General features: G+C 42.1%; 1 protein-coding gene across 1 annotated transcript; it reads left to right on the top strand.

Moving 5' to 3' along the window:
* The first annotated feature begins 892 nt into the window (after positions 1-892).
* Positions 893-17,550, top strand: GPR180 (G protein-coupled receptor 180). Its single transcript, XM_015822603.1, has 9 exons — positions 893-1,073; positions 6,746-6,904; positions 9,450-9,650; positions 11,618-11,798; positions 13,245-13,294; positions 14,003-14,160; positions 14,796-14,987; positions 15,302-15,379; positions 16,347-17,550. Exons 1-9 carry the CDS (start codon positions 920-922, stop codon positions 16,503-16,505), a joined length of 1,332 nt encoding a protein of 443 aa, XP_015678089.1. The 5' UTR covers positions 893-919; the 3' UTR covers positions 16,506-17,550.
* Positions 17,551-18,018: the final 468 nt, after the last annotated feature.

Here is an 18,018-nt window from a genome sequence, read left to right on the forward strand (position 1 = left end):
CTGGTAACGAAACGTTCGGGAACTAAATGGCAAGCTCGAAGAGCAAACCCCTGCCAAAACTGAATACTCCTTTTCTGCTCCCCAGAAGGCAATCATTCAGAGTAGCTTACTGAATTATGTTTAAAAGCACTTTTCATTCATGCGTATTTGGGACAAACGGGAGGTAAATGGCGCTGCTGGACATTTAAGCCACGCGGGCTCAGAATCAGTCCTCCACGAAGGTGATGGGATGTGTAGGATAGTTGGAAAGGAGGAAAGAGGAGAGGTTGTGGTTAAGAGGGGGAGGAAGGAAGAGGGAAGTAGGTAGGAAGGTTGAGGGAGTGTGGATGCAGGGGGGGGACCGCCGATTATTTCTGAATACTTACTGAGTAGGCTTGTTATGTGTTTGTTTTTGTAATGAAATGCACCATATTTGTGTTATTTGTTTATATGTTTATTTGAAAAATTAATAAAAATTTGTTAAAAAAAAAAAAAAAAGAATCAGTCCTCCACGGTTGAAAGATCTTGGACTGGCTGGGAGGAGCGTAGCTATCGACCCAGACCAGAAGTTTAAAACTAGGGCTCGACTAGATGTCCTCCCGGCTCTCTCAACCATCACCTATGTCGCCTGCCCTGGCCGCGGAGGGGGGAGGGGGGAGCCTCTCCTCCCTCCCCACCAATCCCAACCAACCTCGGTGACGTGGCGGGTGGAGCGTTCCTCTCCTAGCAACCGTCTCCCTGATACCAATTGGAAGTCCTCCTGTGAGAGCTGGCGCGGGTCAACGGCCCCTCCCGTCTCGGAAGGCCCTCATTGGCCATCTCCCGGCAAACCCCTTTCCCATTGGCTGCCGCTCCTTCCCTTGTTCCGCCTGGTTTCCGTCGGCTCACTGCAGACGTGGTCGGGATGGGGGAGAGGTGACGGCGGGGTGGCGGAGAAGCCATGGAGCGGCTCCTATGCTTCGCCTGGGTCGCGCTCTGGAGCGGCAGCTGCGCCTGGATGCGCGGGACGCAAGCCAAGACCGTCCACGGCGGCTTCTCCAGCGCCGCGGCCCGCGCTCGGGCCGGCCAGGTGGTGGCCCAGTTCCAGTTCCGAGGTAAGGGCTTGGCGGGGCAGAAGCGAAGGAAGGCGGGGTGGGTTGGTGGCAGGCTGACTCGAAGCGCCGCCTCTGCGCTTCGCGGGGCTGACCCGGGTGGGGTACCTGCTGTCCCACGCGTGTTCTTCGGGGAAATAACGCCCCGTCGATTCTCGGGGGTGGGGAAGAGCCCCTTCCTTACTGGGACCCCGAGGGCTGTCCCGATACGAACCCGGCCTCTGATGACACGGGTCCAAATGGGCACTTTTCGGCATCTGTAGGCACCTCCTCCTCGTTCTCTCCGAGGACGACACGTGTCTTTGCAGGAGCCCCCAATTTAGGGGCTTTTCGTCCCCTGCACATCCCTGCAGGCTCTTCCCCTATGGGCCACTAACTAAGGCAGGGGTTCTCAACCTTGGCCACTTTAAGACTTGTGGACTTCAACTCCCAGAATTCCTCAGCCAGCAAAGCTGGCTGAGGAATTCTGGGAGTTGAAGTCCACAAGTCTTAAAGTGGCCAAGGTTGAGAACCCCTGCACTAAGGGCTACTGGGCATCCTCATGGTCACAAAAGGAAAGTGTCCTCCGAGTTGTCTATAGAGATTTATCAGTCATCCAGGTCATGGTTGTCCCAAAGGTGCTTTTTCAAGAAGCAACTGGACTTCCTTGTTTTTGTTGGAAGACATTTGGCTTCTCATCCAAGAGGTTTTTTCAGCTCTGGATGATGGGGCATGGAAGGGTTTATATTCCTTGCAGACAGCTTTTAGAGCAGGGGTAGTCAACCTTGGCTCTTTTATGACTCGTGGACTTCAACTCCCAGAATTCCTGAGCCAGCTTAGCTGGCTCAGGAATTCTGGGAGTTGAAGTCCACGAGTCATAAAAGAGCCAAGGTTGACTACCCCTGTTTTAGAGAGTCGTTGAGGCCACCTGGGAGGTTTGTCTGTGTCCTCAGGATCACCTGAGCAGTGCATATTTCCTCTGAGTTGAACTGTGGTTTCCTTGGTGACTGTGTGGAAGTGGGTCTTTATTGCCTTCCCATAAAGAGTTTACAGGTAGTCCTCAATTTACAACAGTTTGTTTAGTGACAGAAGTTAAAGAGCACTGAAAAAAGTGACTTAGGACCATTTGTCACACTTATAACTGTTGCAGCATCCGCATGGTCATGTGCTTTATATTCGGATGCTTAACAACTCCTTCATATTTATGACGGTTGCAGTGTCCCAGGGTCATGTTACCATCGTTTGCAACCTTCTGACAAGCAACGTCAATGGGGAAGCCAGATTCACTTAACAGCTGTGTTACTAACTTAACAATTGCAGTGATTCACTTAACAAATGCGGCAAGAAAAGTCGTAAAATGGGACAAAACTCACTTAACAAATTTCTCACTTACACATAAATTCTGGGCTCAATTGCGGTAAATTGAGGACTACCTGTACTTCTGCACTAGGTTGTCCTGGTAGTCTATCTCAGTTCTATCCTGGGCTCACTCTGCTTGGTTTCCTTTGAGATCAGCCTTTTCCCGTAAGGTGCAGCTAGTTGCTGTGTTGCTTCCTCATTTGAAGCTTCTAAAACCTCTTTTAACTGGTGAGAGTGCTGTAAGTTCCATTTTATTTGCCCTGCTTCAGTTATCAAGCTCTGACCAGGAATTTAGCAGAACTGGCAAAGGTATTCTTGCCAGAGCGAAGAAATATTTTAGGTGAATTATATTTCTTCTGTTGTATCTTCATAAACATTTTAGCTCTGAGAGAGAAGCACAGCAATTGGTAGGCTGATATTAAGTTTGCATGTAATGCAACAGCCACCTACATAGCCCAGGGCTATGTATATTTTGAGTATATAAAGTCATCTGTGAGTGCCATTGCAGTTACAGAGAATATGCTCTTTCTGCATCTCAGAGCTTCTGCTCCAGTCTTCTATGTGTATGCTGCTCAGTGTTTTCTAGCAGATGGGTGACCACTATATCATTCAGTCGTGAGCACTTTATGAATTTAATTCACTACATGAGTTTTTTTTCAAGAAGGAATGCCAAATCCTCAGGCCTTGCCTACCAACCCTGACTTCCATGAACTGATTATTTTGGAAGTAACTCACACAAGTGTGTTTTTTTAAATCCGGAAAGTGCTGGAATAATGCAGTTCACTTGGTCATAAATATCTCAGTCGGGGGCACCCAGCCTTCAGCTTGCTGGACACTTTTTGGTTCTCCTGCACAATGTTGGGCCAGCCTAGTACTGCTGCTCATTGGGTTATTACAGCAGTAAGATAAGAAAGTTAAACTCTCCCAAGCAGAGAAGAAACACTTAACAAGCACTGGCCTGGAAGGCAGAAGCAGCAAGCAGTTCTGAGCAAGGCAGCAGTATGACAGAATATGGACCAAACCTTCCACCCTCTTCTATCCTGATGGGGACATCCAGTAAAGCTCCAGAGGAAGAAAGGCTTGTTGGCACCCAGCATAAAGTAAAAACGTCAGTTATCGCCTTATGCTTACTGTGTTTCGCTGTTATGTGGTGACTGACTGCCATAAACTGTGGGGAGGGGGGATGACAAGGGGGATGCTTGGGGAATCGAAAGTGGAGACTGTACTTCCTTGAGACGCTGCCCCAAGGTCACCCAGCTGGAAGAAGGACTGAGCTGCATACCAAGCTGCAGCTTGGACTGACTTATGAAAACATCTAGCATGGACTTGACTGGTTACAGTGGGATAGGCAGCAATGGACAGTTGGGTGGGAGAAGTAGAACTTTGGGATTTTGGCACGCAATTCTCAATTCTGGCTATGCAATACACTTGACCTCTAATAAAACTATACCTTCCTCAACAACTGGAGCCAAGAATCGTTTCTATTTAGAGGTTTAAGTTGTGAACAGTTTGACAAATGAGCAGCAGCAGTAAGCAAGAGACCTAATTGTGCCTTTTCTGGTAACCAGAGATTGGTAAACATTTTCTTTTGTGACAAATTGTTTGTCTTGTAAAGTAAGTGGGGACCCTTGTCAATATTACTTCCTGGTCATTTTTCCTTAAGGAAAAATCCTGGAAGTGAGAGTTGTTGCTTCTGTTCTATACTTGCAGACATTCCTGCTGTGATTTGATTGATTCGCTTGCTCACTAAATATATAATGGAGAGCAGGAAGGCTATTAACCCTCACTGACATCTCAGAAAAAGAAAGCTGGAAAGCTAGTTGTTCAAGTTTGTAAAAAGTACTTATAGAGCCCTATCAAATTGGTCGCGCTTGTTGATAATCTCTGGCGAGGCCAGGATGGTGTAGTGCAACCATCCTCGCTCTCCTTGACCTCTCAGTGGCTTTCAGTACCATTGGCCATGGCATCCTTTTGGGCCGGCTGCAGGGACTGGGGCTGGGCAGCACAGTTCTGTGCTGGTTCAGCGCCTTTCTCCTTGGTCAGCCCCAATCAGTATTGATAGGGAGTGAGAGATCCAGCCCTCCGCCGCTATTTTGTGGTGTGCCACAGGGCTCGATACTCTCCAGTTCTTTTCAACATCTATATGAAACCACTGGCCGACATCATCTGTCACCACAGGAGATATGTACAGTATGCCAATGACACCCAACTCTATATCTCCACTCTTGGTGACCCAAGTGATGCTGTCGCTTCCCTCTCATGGTGAAGGAGGTGGGGACCTGGATGGGGGACAACAAGCTTAGACTGCATCCTGGCAAGACCAACTGGCTTTGGGTGCCTAGGACTCCGAGACTCAGTCCTCTTTTACTCTGAATGGGGTGGCACTGCCCCAGAAACATCTAGTCCGCAACTTTAGGGGACTCACAACTCCTGCTCAAGGAGTAGGTGGCAGTCGTGGCTAAAATAGTTTTGGGGGCCCCAAGAATGGCCCCTGTAATGCCACTGCTCCGTGAGCTGTATTGGTTGCTGCTCTGCTTCGGGGTGCAATTCAAGGTGTCGGTGATCACCTTTAAAGCCCTACATGACATGGGTCCAGGTTACTTGAGGGACCATCTCATCCCACTGGGATTGGCCGGTCCCATTCGTGCCGGCAGAAGAGGCATGCTGCAGGTCCCGTCAGCCCGATTATTCCAGCCAGCAGGATCCTGGAGGATGACTTTCTCTGCTGTTGCTCCTGCCGTCTGGAATATCTTGCCCCCCAATGCAAGGTTGGCCCAACTCTCCTATTCTTTCTTTCTTTCTCTGCCAGTTGGCCTGGGGCCCCAATTGGGCAACAGCACAATGGAAGTGATTGATATGTAAACAGCAGATTCCACCTCCACCCATTCCGCCTCATCCCCCCCATGTCCTTAATGTTTGGTTTTAATTTATTTATGTTTTAATCCTGATATATTTTTATGACTTTAAGCCGCCCAGAGTTACCTTTTGGAAGGAAGGAAGGAAGGAAGGAAGGAAGGAAGGAAGGAAGGAAGGAAGGAAGGAAGGAAGGCTTCTAGACTAGTACTAATTATTTTATAGATAACTGTTTTTATTACTAGTCATAAATATGTATGGGCTTGTATCTTGAAGTGCAAAAATTATTGTAGCTGTATAAGTTGTAAACCCAGTTAAGTATCTTGCTGACTTTGGCATGGTCAGGCATGGAAGGTATGGCCTGAGTTGAAAACATCCAGAAGAAGATAATAACAACAGACCTCTGTACTGTTGCCAAGAAAACAACATGGAGATGTCTGTGAAAGTAGGAATTCAAATACAACTTGATTTTATCCAACTCTTAAAGGAACTATTGGGAGAGAGGTTTGTAAATTAGCCATCTAACTTTCCTGCTCAAGGTCTTCTGGTGAGGTGGAAGTTAAATTGAAAAGGGTTATTCACACACACCCCGCCTCCACCCGATTTTCAAATCCTCATTTTTTTAGTATTTTAAGAATAGGACTAGGAGGTGTGGAAACATTAAAATCTTTTCCAACCTTTAAAACTGCCAACGTTTTCTTGAAAGCCCTGAAAAACATTCTAAAATTGCCTCAAATATGGCTGGAGAGAGGGAGTTAAATGTTGGCAACAAGACCTTTGGAATATAGGTACAGTGACCAAATGTCTTTTATTATAAAGGACCATCCTATATTTCAGAAAACTGTCCGTTATTATAACATGCATTTTTGTAACAGTTTTTCTTGGTTGTGCTGTTCAATTTTCCTTTGCAAACCAAAGTTATTAAAAATAAACAATTGCCATTTTTTTTCTTTACAAACCTCTTTCAGGTTTGCCCCTTTCTCCAATTTTTTTTTTTTTTAAAGAAAATATGGACGCCATAAGTACAATATAAGGGGAAGCACATGTGATCGGTTTGCTCCTGGTTGCCCATCTTTCTGTTAAACATACTCAAGTTCTGTCCTCCTCTGCTTTATGGTACATATTGCAATAGGCACGAGCTTAGTCTTTTTCAAGACGACAGAAAACACTTGCTCCTATCACCCCTTGGCTCTTCAGAAGGAAATGAAAGTTTCCCCTGATTTTGAAAAGCTTTCCTAGTCCTATGATGCATATGGCCGAGGGGCAAAATTAATTCACTGGATTTTTGACACTTTTCAGCATAGGCAGAGCTTTAAAAGGTGAGCACGCTATGCAAGTAATAAATGCAGTTGATAATAGAACAACAGATCTTTGACAATGGTCAGCCTTAAGAGATACCTCCTATCGGCATTGTAGGGAATGTTTCTCTCTTACTAAATGTTTCTATCTGTATAACAGAATTTGACTTCTTTTTAAATATCAAGGTGATTGTGCTCTTCTGTATGTCAGAATCAACAACGTAGCAACTGCTGTTGGGAAAGAAGCAAAGCTCCATCTCTTTCAAGCTCAGGAATGGCTAAAGCTTCAAGAAAGCCAGCAGGATTACAGCTGTAAAGAGAAACTGGCTAAAGCTCAACTGATAAGTGAGTCTGTGCACAGGTGTCATTAATGTATTGAGCTATTGTATAGCCTGCTTATGCTCATTGGCCGATCATAGATTAATCCTTAGTGAAACATTTTAAAGTCAGTTAAAGTACTTTGATATTTGAACCCAAAGGCATGGAAATAGCAAGCTAAGGCACTTTGTCTTCTAGCTATGCTAGTTATGAAAACCTTCCTACGATCATACCTGTTCTGCTTCCTTACATATTAACTTCTGTACACATACATTTCACTTTTCATTCTTCAGTTCTAGTCGGTTTGTTTCATGGATTACATGTGTAATCCGTGGTGTATCACAAGTGAACGCTCTGTATTCGATTCTAAATGTGGTCCTTTTTTTTCATCCAGATAATACAGGTAGTCCTCGACAGTTGAGCCCAAACTTTCTGTTGCTAAGTGAGATATTTGTTAAGTGAGCTTTGCCCCATTTTATGACCTTTCTTGCCACAGTTGTTAAGTGAATCATTGCAGCTGTTAAGTGAATCTAGTTTCCCCATTGACTTTGCTTGTCAGAAGGTCGCAAAAAGTGATCACACGACCCTGGGACACTGCAACCGTCATAAATATGAGTCACATGCCAAGCATCTCAATGTTGATCACATGACGATGGCTTCAATGGTTGCAAGTGTGAAAAACAGTCATAACTCACTTTTTTCAATGCCATGGTAACTTTGAATGGTCACTAAATGAACTGTTGTAAGTTGAGGACTACCTGTAGTGGATTGTTGCACCCTGCTTACCTCCATTTTTGTTTTGGGAATCCCCATAAAGTTCATCAGAGTCAAGATTCTAATTGTTGACAAAACACAGCACCTAGGTCAGGGGTAGTCAACCTTGGCTCTACATGGCTCAGCTTGGAAACCTCTCCCTTTCCCCTCAGCATGGCTGGCTCAGGAATTCTGGGAGTTGAAGTCCACGAGTCATAAAAGAGCCAAGGTTGCCTACCCCTAGGATAATAAGTTCATAGAAGTTCATAGAAGTTCATAGAAGTTCATAAAAGTTTCTAATCTGCTAATGCTTACAATCCAAGCAAATGTTAATATTTACTGTTCTCTTTTGGATTAAATACATAATGTGATAACATAATGCTGACTAGTGTAGATTAATCAGATTCTATTAAATCAGGTCTAGCACTTGGTGACTTAGCATCTCAGCCTGTCCTTGCTGACGGTCCAAAGCTCTTCCCACTAGACTTTTACCCACAACGAAGATTAGAATGCAAAAAGATGCATCAGAGATTTTGGATGAGCCAGAGGTTATTCTTGGCCTTCCAGACTCCCGGAAAGGGGGGGGGATGCAGAAGGCTGTCCCTCTGTTCCTGTGAAATCATGAGAAGGGGGAAGTTCTTTTGCCCCTTTCTGCCATTTTGTTTAGGGCAGGAAGATTTGAGAGGTGAGCCACACTCATCCCAAGCGAAGAATTGTTCTCAGTCGCGTAACTGATAATCTTCCATTTTTCCTCATTTTTTTAAAATGCTCATATTTGCTTCTGTTTCTAAGTTTTCTCTGACAGTCGATTGAAGAGAAAATTGTTACCCATACAGCTGACTTAAGAGCAATTTTTCAAAATCATTCAATAACGCAGTTGCATATTGCAAGTGTTAATATTTAAACCTATAATTATGGTAGCATAACATAAGAAAATGGTGTCTGGTTTTTTTAAAAAGCATGAAAAGAACCTTTTGTTGTTCAGTTAAAGAAAATGAAACTAGGAAATCAGATTACGAAGGCTATTATCAATTTTTGTGGACCACAACTATTTTATAATTAGTAAATAAAATCTTCCGAAAGTTTATTTCGAAGTGGCCATAATCAGGATCATCCTTAATTCATACACTAATCAAAATAAAATGTTAGTAGTAGTGTACCACTAGTACCCACAGTTAATTTTGTACTTCCTTCCCAAATTTCTCGCGGAGTGTATAAACTGGCTTTTGGTCTTTTTAGAATAAGTCACATGGAGGTTTAATCATAACTTAATAAGCTGCTGGATACTGAGTTAGAGCTCTGGTCTTCCTGGCTCAGTATTGTTTGCACAGATTAACTCCTCCTTGCATTTTAGTCTGTTGTTTTTTCTAACCTTACATAAAGAAGTCAGGGGGATTCAAGGTGGATCTTTCTTCAAGGAAAGCCTCTGCTGTGCCCCTGAATCCCTGAAGTATTTTTTCCCAATTAAATAACATTTTACTGTAATTGGACTATTCATTATGATTTTCATAATTAAGTGCAATTTTTTTTCTTCTTTGGCCTCAATGCGGTTAAAAATGACTAACTGGGAATGATTTTTGCCCTATGGTTTGTAATGAATTGGTGTGTTTTTTAAATATGGTATAGTTACATTATAAACATGCTCTGCAAAAATACATTCTTTTGGTATATACATCCTGGCATGTATATTTTTGCACATGTACCTTCGGCAATATAAATGCGCCCCTTAGCCATAAACAAATATGAAAAACTTCTTGCTAGAAATTTGTTATCACTAAAAGCTTCTTGGAGATAATGATTTTAATGTATTTTTTTAAAGTGAACATGAACTGCACCGAACAAAATATAACAGTATCCCAGGTCCCTTATCCAGACACTTGGTATGTATTTTATGTCGACAAGTTTACCTGTGTGGAAACATATGAAGACCCTGAATCTGAGGATGTTCAGTTTGAAATGGTGCTACTAAATCCAGATGCAGAACGGAATCCATTAGATCACTTCAGTGCAGGGGAATCAGGTGAGGTGGGAAGTGGAATGAAGATGTGACCAATTTAATGGGAGTACATTTTTGGAGAAGAAGCATTACTCTGAATTATGAAAGATTATTCATCTAGTACTAACTTTAAAATGGTTGATTGTTTTAACCAGCCTTTAGGGATCATAAAGCTAGGTTCTTCCCTCCTCCATATCTTTTTACAGAAACAGACAAATCATCCAAAATATCTGTTTGACTTTTTTACTTTGGAAATAAATGTATTTTTTATCCTTATATTTGCTTAAATACAGGTATAGTACAGTACCATTGTTTCTTTTAGCTGAGCTGAATGAATTGAGAAGTAATAGTGCAAGCTGGGATGGTCAAACGTTTAAGACTTGGGGTTTAGTGTTTAACAGGTTTGCTATCTTCAGTAGCCTTTTGGATTCACTTCCAGAAGGATGGTTTAATACAGGGGTCCCCAACCCCCGGGCCGTAGCCAGTTCAGAACCAGGCTGCAGAAACCGTTGGCCGAGTGTGCGTGCCGGTCCCCTCACGCAAATGGAGGGCACTTGCACTCACACAAGGACCATGAGCGTTGTGCGCTTGCATTCGCACGGGCAGCTCCCCTTGCACGAGTGGCATGTGCTTGTGCTGCCGCGCAAAGCTCCCTTCACACATGCACAGAACCATCCCCTCCCCCCCCCCGCTCCAGGCCACCAAGCCAGAAAGGTTGAGGACCACTATTTTAATACACATTTGATTGCCAAACAAACAAACATAACTTGTCTGCAACTTTTTAAAGCTTTTCGTCTTTTCTTGGCATAATGTGACTGTCTTCCCATAGCAACTTAATGAATAAAGAAAAGAAGGTGTATTATGGCACCTACAATTTATTAGTTCAGTTTGCCTGACAGTGTTGTCTGATGTCAGGCAAAGTTGCATTTTACATGGGAAGGCTTTATGGAGTACCCACCACTTTTAAGCATTGCAGCAGTGACATCTAGTGGTAAGAACAATATACCTTGCTCTTAGCTGCTGCTTTTGCAGATGCTGCCATAGTTGCCATATTTATTCTGAAAGACAATCCTGAAGATAGCGGTCTTTCAAAGGAAGGATGATTAGGCAGGAAAAAAATTATATAACCAAACAGATTATATTTTGAAATCAAAAGCAAAACTGAGTTTCCATGTTCTGTGTAATTTCCAATCTCTATTACAGCATTTCGCAATCTATACGCAATTTAAGCTGTGTGAACTTCAACTCCCAGAATTCCCTAGCACACATGATACGGAAACCCTATCACATACCTTCATCTCAGCATTGTATCTCCTCTGTTGGTGGTCCTTTAAAGACCTATGAACTTCTCAAAGATCCCATCACCAAGGCCCTTTTCTGTAGTGCAGCGGTTCTCAACCTATGGGTCACGACCCCATTTGGGGTCGATCGACCATTTCACGGGGGTCACCAAGCAAGGCTGTCCGCCATTCTTTTTCCCCTTTTCCGGCGGGTGCCTTAACTCCCTTGAGCTGGGCCAGCTGGTGGTCGGCCTGCTCAGTCTCTGCCGCTTGCCAGCTAAGCCTCGGCCAGCGCAGGGGGCGGAACCACGCATGCGTGGCGCTCCTGGGTAGGGAAAGTCCTCGACTTACGACCGGTTTAGTCCTCGACTTACGACCGGTTTAGTCCTCGACTTACGACCGGTTGGGGGTCGTGGCATTAAAAAGGTTGAGAACCACTGCTGTAGTGGAACCTTGTTTCTAGAATGCTCCCTGCATCTTTTAGCCCGAGATGAAGCTGGTTATTTCTCCAGACTTTTCAGATTTCTTAAACTTGAAATCGGCTGCTGTTCTCCATTGTTACTAAGTTGTAGTCAAATGTTGTTTTAATTGGAAGTTGCTCTGGGAATTGCCAGGTTTTTTCTCTCCACAGAAGGCATGAAAACAAGGTTTATAAGAAATAAGGCATTCATTGTCAAAGAAATGAGTGAACTTTGTTTTTTCTGTTCACAGGCTTACATGAGTTCTTCTTCCTACTTGTCCTGGGTTATTTTGTTGCTGCCTGCATCTATGCTCAATCCTTGTGGCAAACAATTAAGAAAGGGGGACCTATGCACACGGTGCTCAAAGTGCTCTCTGTGGTTTTGCTCCTGCAAGCAGCTTCAGCTCTTGCAAACTATCTGCATTTTTCAAGGTAAATTAAGATCCCACTGAAGGGACTCTGGCTGAATTCCTATAAACTCTTGCTCTCGTCTCCTGTCTTTGGCTTCCAGCAGCAACCTTTACTAACAAGAATTTCTACCTTTCCCAGCTAGCTTTGCTCTAAAACCTAAACCTCAAATGATTCCTTTGAAAAATTTTAGGCTGTGCTGCTTGGGCCTAAACCTTTCTGCTCTAGCACACAGAGGCAAGCAAGCTAAGTTACTGTACCTGAGATAGCACCACACACTGCAGAGGACATGGGTGGCTTGGGGTTACGCTGTGGATTCCCACAGTGGTATGAAAGCCATTCAGATGTATGAAGGTAATTTGTACTTCTCAGCAGACCAGGCTTCTATCATATCTCTTTTTCCAATTTGCTGAGGGAAAATCACTCTATGGCAGGGGTATCAAACTGCTGGCCCGTAAGCCGCATGCGTCACACAGAAGCCACGCCCACCCCATTGCCAGCAATGGCAAAACAGTCCCGATATGTCACATGACATCACGAGTTTAACATGTCTGCTCTATGGGGATGCTTATTCAATGGCCTCTAATTTTAACAAATCTGGTTCCATGGAATAGTAGGACAAAGAATCAAGTTGCCGTTGTTGTTTCCTGATATTAAACCCACAGAATTGTTTTTTGGTTTGCCCATAATCTTCTTTTCTTGTGGCTGCACATTCCTACTTCAATTTCTTTTCAGATTCACTTCTTTAATCTTAATGAAGTTTCTTACGATGGGTTCCTTGAAATAATGCTAATACATTATAAACCAGGGTTGCAATGCATTCCAGATTTCTTTTAATGTTTTGTTTTTTTTCTTAACATGGGAAATATAAACTAAATTTATGTAAATTTGCATGTAAACTAACATCTATGAATGAAGGAATAAAAAGGGAGTCTAATTAGGACAAAACTGAGCCGAGTGTAGAAGTTTCTCAATAGCAATTGCAGTGGCCAAATTATATTCCAGCATAAACAATCTTATACATGCTGTTTGTAAAAAAATAAAGCTGTTCCAATCTCTGTTTCTTTTGCTATGGATTACCTTTAACACAATCTGCAAATTACATGTCTATGCGTACATATATGCATGCATGTATATGTATGTGTGTGTGTATCCAGAAAGATTATTTGTAATTATTGTGCGGGCCCTTTGCATTTGAAGGAGAAAATGTGCTTCTGGGCATGGAGAGTGCAAAAGATAGACGTGCTGCCATCTTCTGAAGGCAGCTATGTCTGTCCCAGCATTGTATAGCCCTTTTCACTGCTACTTCACATCCTAGGAAAAGCCTTTTTGGGGTCATGAAGTGGCAGGCTCTGAAGCACTTTTTATCTTGGAGTCTGAACCGGTACACAACTCTTGATATTGTGTGTGAAACATTAGACTTTTTAACAGAATGCACTTTTGAAAACAATTTTCTTTCGTTTACATTAGTTATTCCAAAAATGGAGTAGGACTGCCTTTTATGGGAAGCCTTGCGGAATGTAAGTACATCTTTTGTTTTCTATAAACATGAAATATTGTTTCATGTCTTTTTAAATATTGCATTTGTTATTTGAAGTGCACTAATGTCCTTTACTTCCACATGCTGCCTGGGGCTGGTAGGATCCCACCAGCCAGTACACAGGGCAGGCCTTTTTTCATTATGTCTAACAATGGATTTGATTATTCCAAAAGATGCTTAACAGTGTAATCATACACTTGTCTGCCCAGACCTGAACATGCTAAATTGATTGCTCTCGGAATAGATAGCAGATTAAACCAAATGGTTAACAACAGATTAAAATGTTCCACATTGGGCAGCATAGCTGGAAAACTGAGTGCTTGGGCAGCGTGTTATCATTTATTTGCATCATTTGGTGAGCCCTCAGCCTCTTAAAAACATTGTTAACCACTAAAAGATTACTTGTTCTGCTGCGAAGGCTGAAAGTGGCTTGCCACATTTTTGTGGAAGTGAATGAAAGTAAAGACCATTCCTAATGAGACCAAAATTGATTTCAGTATAGCAAGAGTGGGTGTGAATGGTAAGCACTCAGCTGTTCACCTACAGGAATGGGTTGCACTGCAGCACTTGTACGAAGGGCAGAGGCTTCCCCTAGAAACATTTTGTAGAACTAAGGCCTTGCACAAGGGCTTTCTATGTGCCATCATTAATGATTTAACTCTGTCATTTTTCTTGACCTCCTCCTTAGTGTGCGACATAATCTCCCAGGTGCAGATGTTGTACCTGCTACTGAGTCTTTGCATGGGATGGGCAATTGGTAGAATGAAAAAATCCCAGAGCAGACCTCTCCAGTGGGATTCCAGTCCAGCATCCACTGCCATTGCTATAACTGCTGTTGTGACACAGGTCTGTGGTGGTTTTTCGTCTTTACTGCAGAAGGGATTGGTGGCTAATAATTCTAGAACATTAATGAGATATAATGTTGAAAATGATGTTATCTGACTAGAACGGCCTAATGATTATTTGGGAAGATTGTTAATGAAAGGCAAGCTGGACAGGTTCTGAAGCTGGTTTTAGCCTAGTTGGAAGATGCTGCAATAGCCCTAGACTCTAAAAGAGAGCCAGGTGGGTGTAGTGTGTACCAGGATAGAAGTTCTAGTCCTGTCTCAGGCACTAAAAAGCCAAAGATGTTTATGGTGACCTTGAGCCAATCCCTCTTTCTCAGCCCTAGGAAGAAGAAGGAATGGGAACCACTTCTGAAATCTTGACACAACTACAAGGACTTGCCCAAGGGGTAAAAAAAATGACTCCAGGTCCCCTTCTTCAAATGTAGCCTCCCTAAAAGGATTAGTCCAGAATATTTTGTTATACATTTTCCAATGTGTATATTTTTTTTATTTAGTAATTATTTTCAAGTTTTACTTTTTTCCAATCTGATATGGTCATTACTAGTAGTGTGGATCCATTATGCTTGTATTTTCTGAACAGAGTTTTATTTAGGCATCATTTTTATTCTTGGTATATGGCTTGTTCTTCTGCAGAGCATTCTGCTTATTTGGGAGCAGCTTGAGGATACCAATCACCATAGTTACCATTCACACCAAAGTTTAGCCGGTGCCCTTCTCCTTGGCTTAAGAATTTGTCTAGCTGTGTTGTTAGGATGCGGACTTTACCAGATTATCCGAATTGAGAGGAGTACTCTAAAAAGAGAATTCTATATTACTTTCACAAAGGTATGTGTGTTACATGAAAACCTGATGTATTCTTTTTTTTAAAAAACCCCATTGAAACTCTTTTCAAGAAAATATAAAGAATTAAATTTATTCAGAAGTAATGAATATGTGTAAATAAAAGTTCTGAATTGCTCAGGAAAGATTTTTTTTAAGGTATACTTCCATTAGTATCCTTATCTCTTTCTGTTTCTTGATATAGAATAGTTCTTAAAAAAAGAGTTTTGACAATGGGAAAGTGTCTCACTGGAAGTTCATAAACCATTCATGCTGCCAGGTGTCCTTAGCTGATACCCACTGTGTCTTCTCTCTTTCAGGGATGTATTCTATGGTTTTTATGTCACCCAACTGTTGTAACTATATCTCTGATGTTTAGAGATTACCAGCGAGAGAAGGTTGGTATATTAAGGGTGCTTTTCAGAACTGAGAATCGCTGACGTGATGCTGTTTTCTGGTGTAAAGCCCACACTTTTAAATTTAGCTTTTTTTTTTTTGGCTAGGCCTTAAATTGTATACTTGCCCTAAAATCTTTGTTCTTGCTGCATGCATTTCACTAAGCTGGCCTTAAGAGCAAGTTAGGATTGCAGTCTGACTATTCCCCTTGCGTTTAGTTAAGCCAAATACGGGGTTGTCCTGAGAAAAGTGATTATTTGAGTTAGCCATAAAAAGAAGGGCAAATCGTGCAGCAAAGAAGCTCAAAATGGCTTCCTGGCAGGTCTTTTGTGGCCTGCCGAGTTCTCTCCCCCCCCCCCACTCCAGTGGGTGGAGAAAACAAGGGGTTGTTTTGCATTTTTGGATTTGGAAGGGTTTGAATGGAAAAATAGATGACCAAAGGCACTTGAGTCACTCTGTAAAACTCCTCAGCTGCCTCCCCCAAAAGAGGCTGGACGTGCCTATTTTTGAAGTACACCCTCAACCCTCCTTGTAAAGCCTGGCTCAGTCCAGTGGCAATTGCTACAGATTTTGCATACACTAGAGCAGAATCTCTGGCAATTTACATAATTTGTGTAATGACATCCTCAATTAAACAATGTAAATGACACTTTGCTTGCTCTTTGATTTTCCATGCCTTTGGGAATACCAGATCTCCATCCCTGCAATTAATTAGTTAAAACACAATTTCATCATACCTCCCATTCTCCTCCCTCCATCTCCCAGTGAAACTTTCAGTGGTCTAGAACGCATTTGCAAGGTGTGGAAGGGAAAAATAAATTTATCCTTGCCCTATGCTATTCTTTCATTGACTGTGTCTAAAGAGGTCTTGCACCCCTGTCTGCAGCTAAGAAATTTCACACAAATTGTATGTTCGTTGTACAAAGCATATTCTGTCTCGCTCACTTTTCGCTTATTGTTTCCTCTTAGATTATTACCATGGGTGTCATTCTCTGCCAGCTGTTTTCCATGGTCCTTCTGTACCGGCTCTTTGTTTCCCATAGTCTTTACTGGGAAGTGTCCTCTCTCTCTTCAGTGACATTGCCGCTAACAGTGGCATCTGGACATAAAAGTCGGCATCACTTCTGAGATCCCTTTGGAGATTTCTTGGCAACGGTGCAATAAAGATTTGGAAACGGGGCAGCTATTTTCATCAGTAAACTCAGCTCAAGAAGAGCTAAATAAGTAAAAGACAGCATTTTGCTCTCACTGGATCACAACAAATGCAGAAGTGATTGGAATTTATCAAAAATAGTGATGAGCAAACATCTTTTTTTTTTTCTTGCTGTTTGGATAAAGACCGTGTGATATTTTTTTTTTAGCCACGTTTTCACTCCAAATCTGCCTCATCTACATTAAAGTTCAAATTTCGATAATGATAAATTTGAACTAATTGGATGGAACAATTCTGCAGTTCAAATAATACATATCTTGTTTCAGGTGGCTTTAAAACAAAATATGCAGAAATTAATAGGACTTAAAACTGTAATAGGTCCATAAAAACAGTGTATAATGTTTACAGTGAACAATAGTTCTCATTATCACTTTCTTGCCTTGAGGCTTGGATGTAGTTCAGTTTTTTAGCTTGATTGCCAGTTGTATTTTAATTCTGTGTTTGACATTTTACAAGAGCAGAAGGGCGATTAACTAACTCTTTAAGTTTAAAAAAAAACAACACCATAGCAGCATGGTGGTAAAAGGAGCAGGTTTGTGTCTCCTAAACTGAGGAGAAAAAATTTAAATGTGTGATACATGACTACAGTTTTAATCCTGAGAGAATTTGGTGAGGATTCAGTCATAATTAAGCCATAGCTGCAGATTAAATTAATAGAAGCATTTCAAATGTTAGTTTCAGTAATCAACTACCCATGAATTCCTGCCCAAGGATACTTAATCAGGATTAAATTTTCTCTGAATAATTGAAAAACAAAATACTCATTGGATTTGCTGTAATTCATGTTGGCATTTGTATTCTAAGCAGTTGCCACTTTCCAGCCATTGTAACAGAGCAACACTTGTCAGTGATGCATTTAGGCTGTTGCACTGAATGCAGACTTTAATTGAAGTGCCTATTTCTTGCTCCAGATTAAAATCCTATGACCTGTATCTCTTGTACAATATGAAAGTTCCTGTCAAGTAACTGGTTTATTTATTTCAAGGCTAATGCTTTTTTTCAAAATATGCTTGTAATTGTGGCCTACAAGAAACTTTTAAGCCCCCTTTTTAAAAAATATATTTCTGTTTGTTCATCTTTGATCTGAGTTGCACACACAAAACTGCCACATTTTCCTGTCTTTGGGAAAATGGATAGCCCTTTCTGGTGGGTTCAATTGCCTGAAGACAAGGAGGACATAAGAAAAATCATGGTATCCCTTATCCAATCTTCCTACCTCTCGTCCTCATACCAGGACTATCAAAAACAGGAATGCAGCTATCACAGACATAGCTTTCGCAAGAAGAAAAAAAGTTGTCAAAGAAGCCCCAGGCTACAAATCTGAAATTGTGCAAACTTGAACATAATTTTAGGAATGCATCCTTAAAAAATCACAGACAGTCTAGTCTTCAAAAGTGCTGCTTCAGCACAATTGTTAGTAAAGCTGGG

The sequence above is a fragment of the Protobothrops mucrosquamatus genome, unplaced genomic scaffold (assembly GCF_001527695.2).
Source record: "Protobothrops mucrosquamatus isolate PMUCROS unplaced genomic scaffold, P.Mucros_1.0 scaffold1619, whole genome shotgun sequence".
Lineage (NCBI taxonomy): Eukaryota > Metazoa > Chordata > Lepidosauria > Squamata > Viperidae > Protobothrops > Protobothrops mucrosquamatus.

Coding starts and splice junctions, on each gene's coding strand:
- GPR180 (XM_015822603.1), top strand. CDS start 920: ATGGAGCGGCTCCTATGCTTCGCCTGGGTCGCGCTCTGGAGCGGCAGC. Junction 1,074..6,745: donor GGCCCAGTTCCAGTTCCGAG/GTAAGGGCTTGG, acceptor TTAAATATCAAG/GTGATTGTGCTCTTCTGTAT. Junction 14,988..15,301: donor TCTATATTACTTTCACAAAG/GTATGTGTGTTA, acceptor TCTCTCTTTCAG/GGATGTATTCTATGGTTTTT.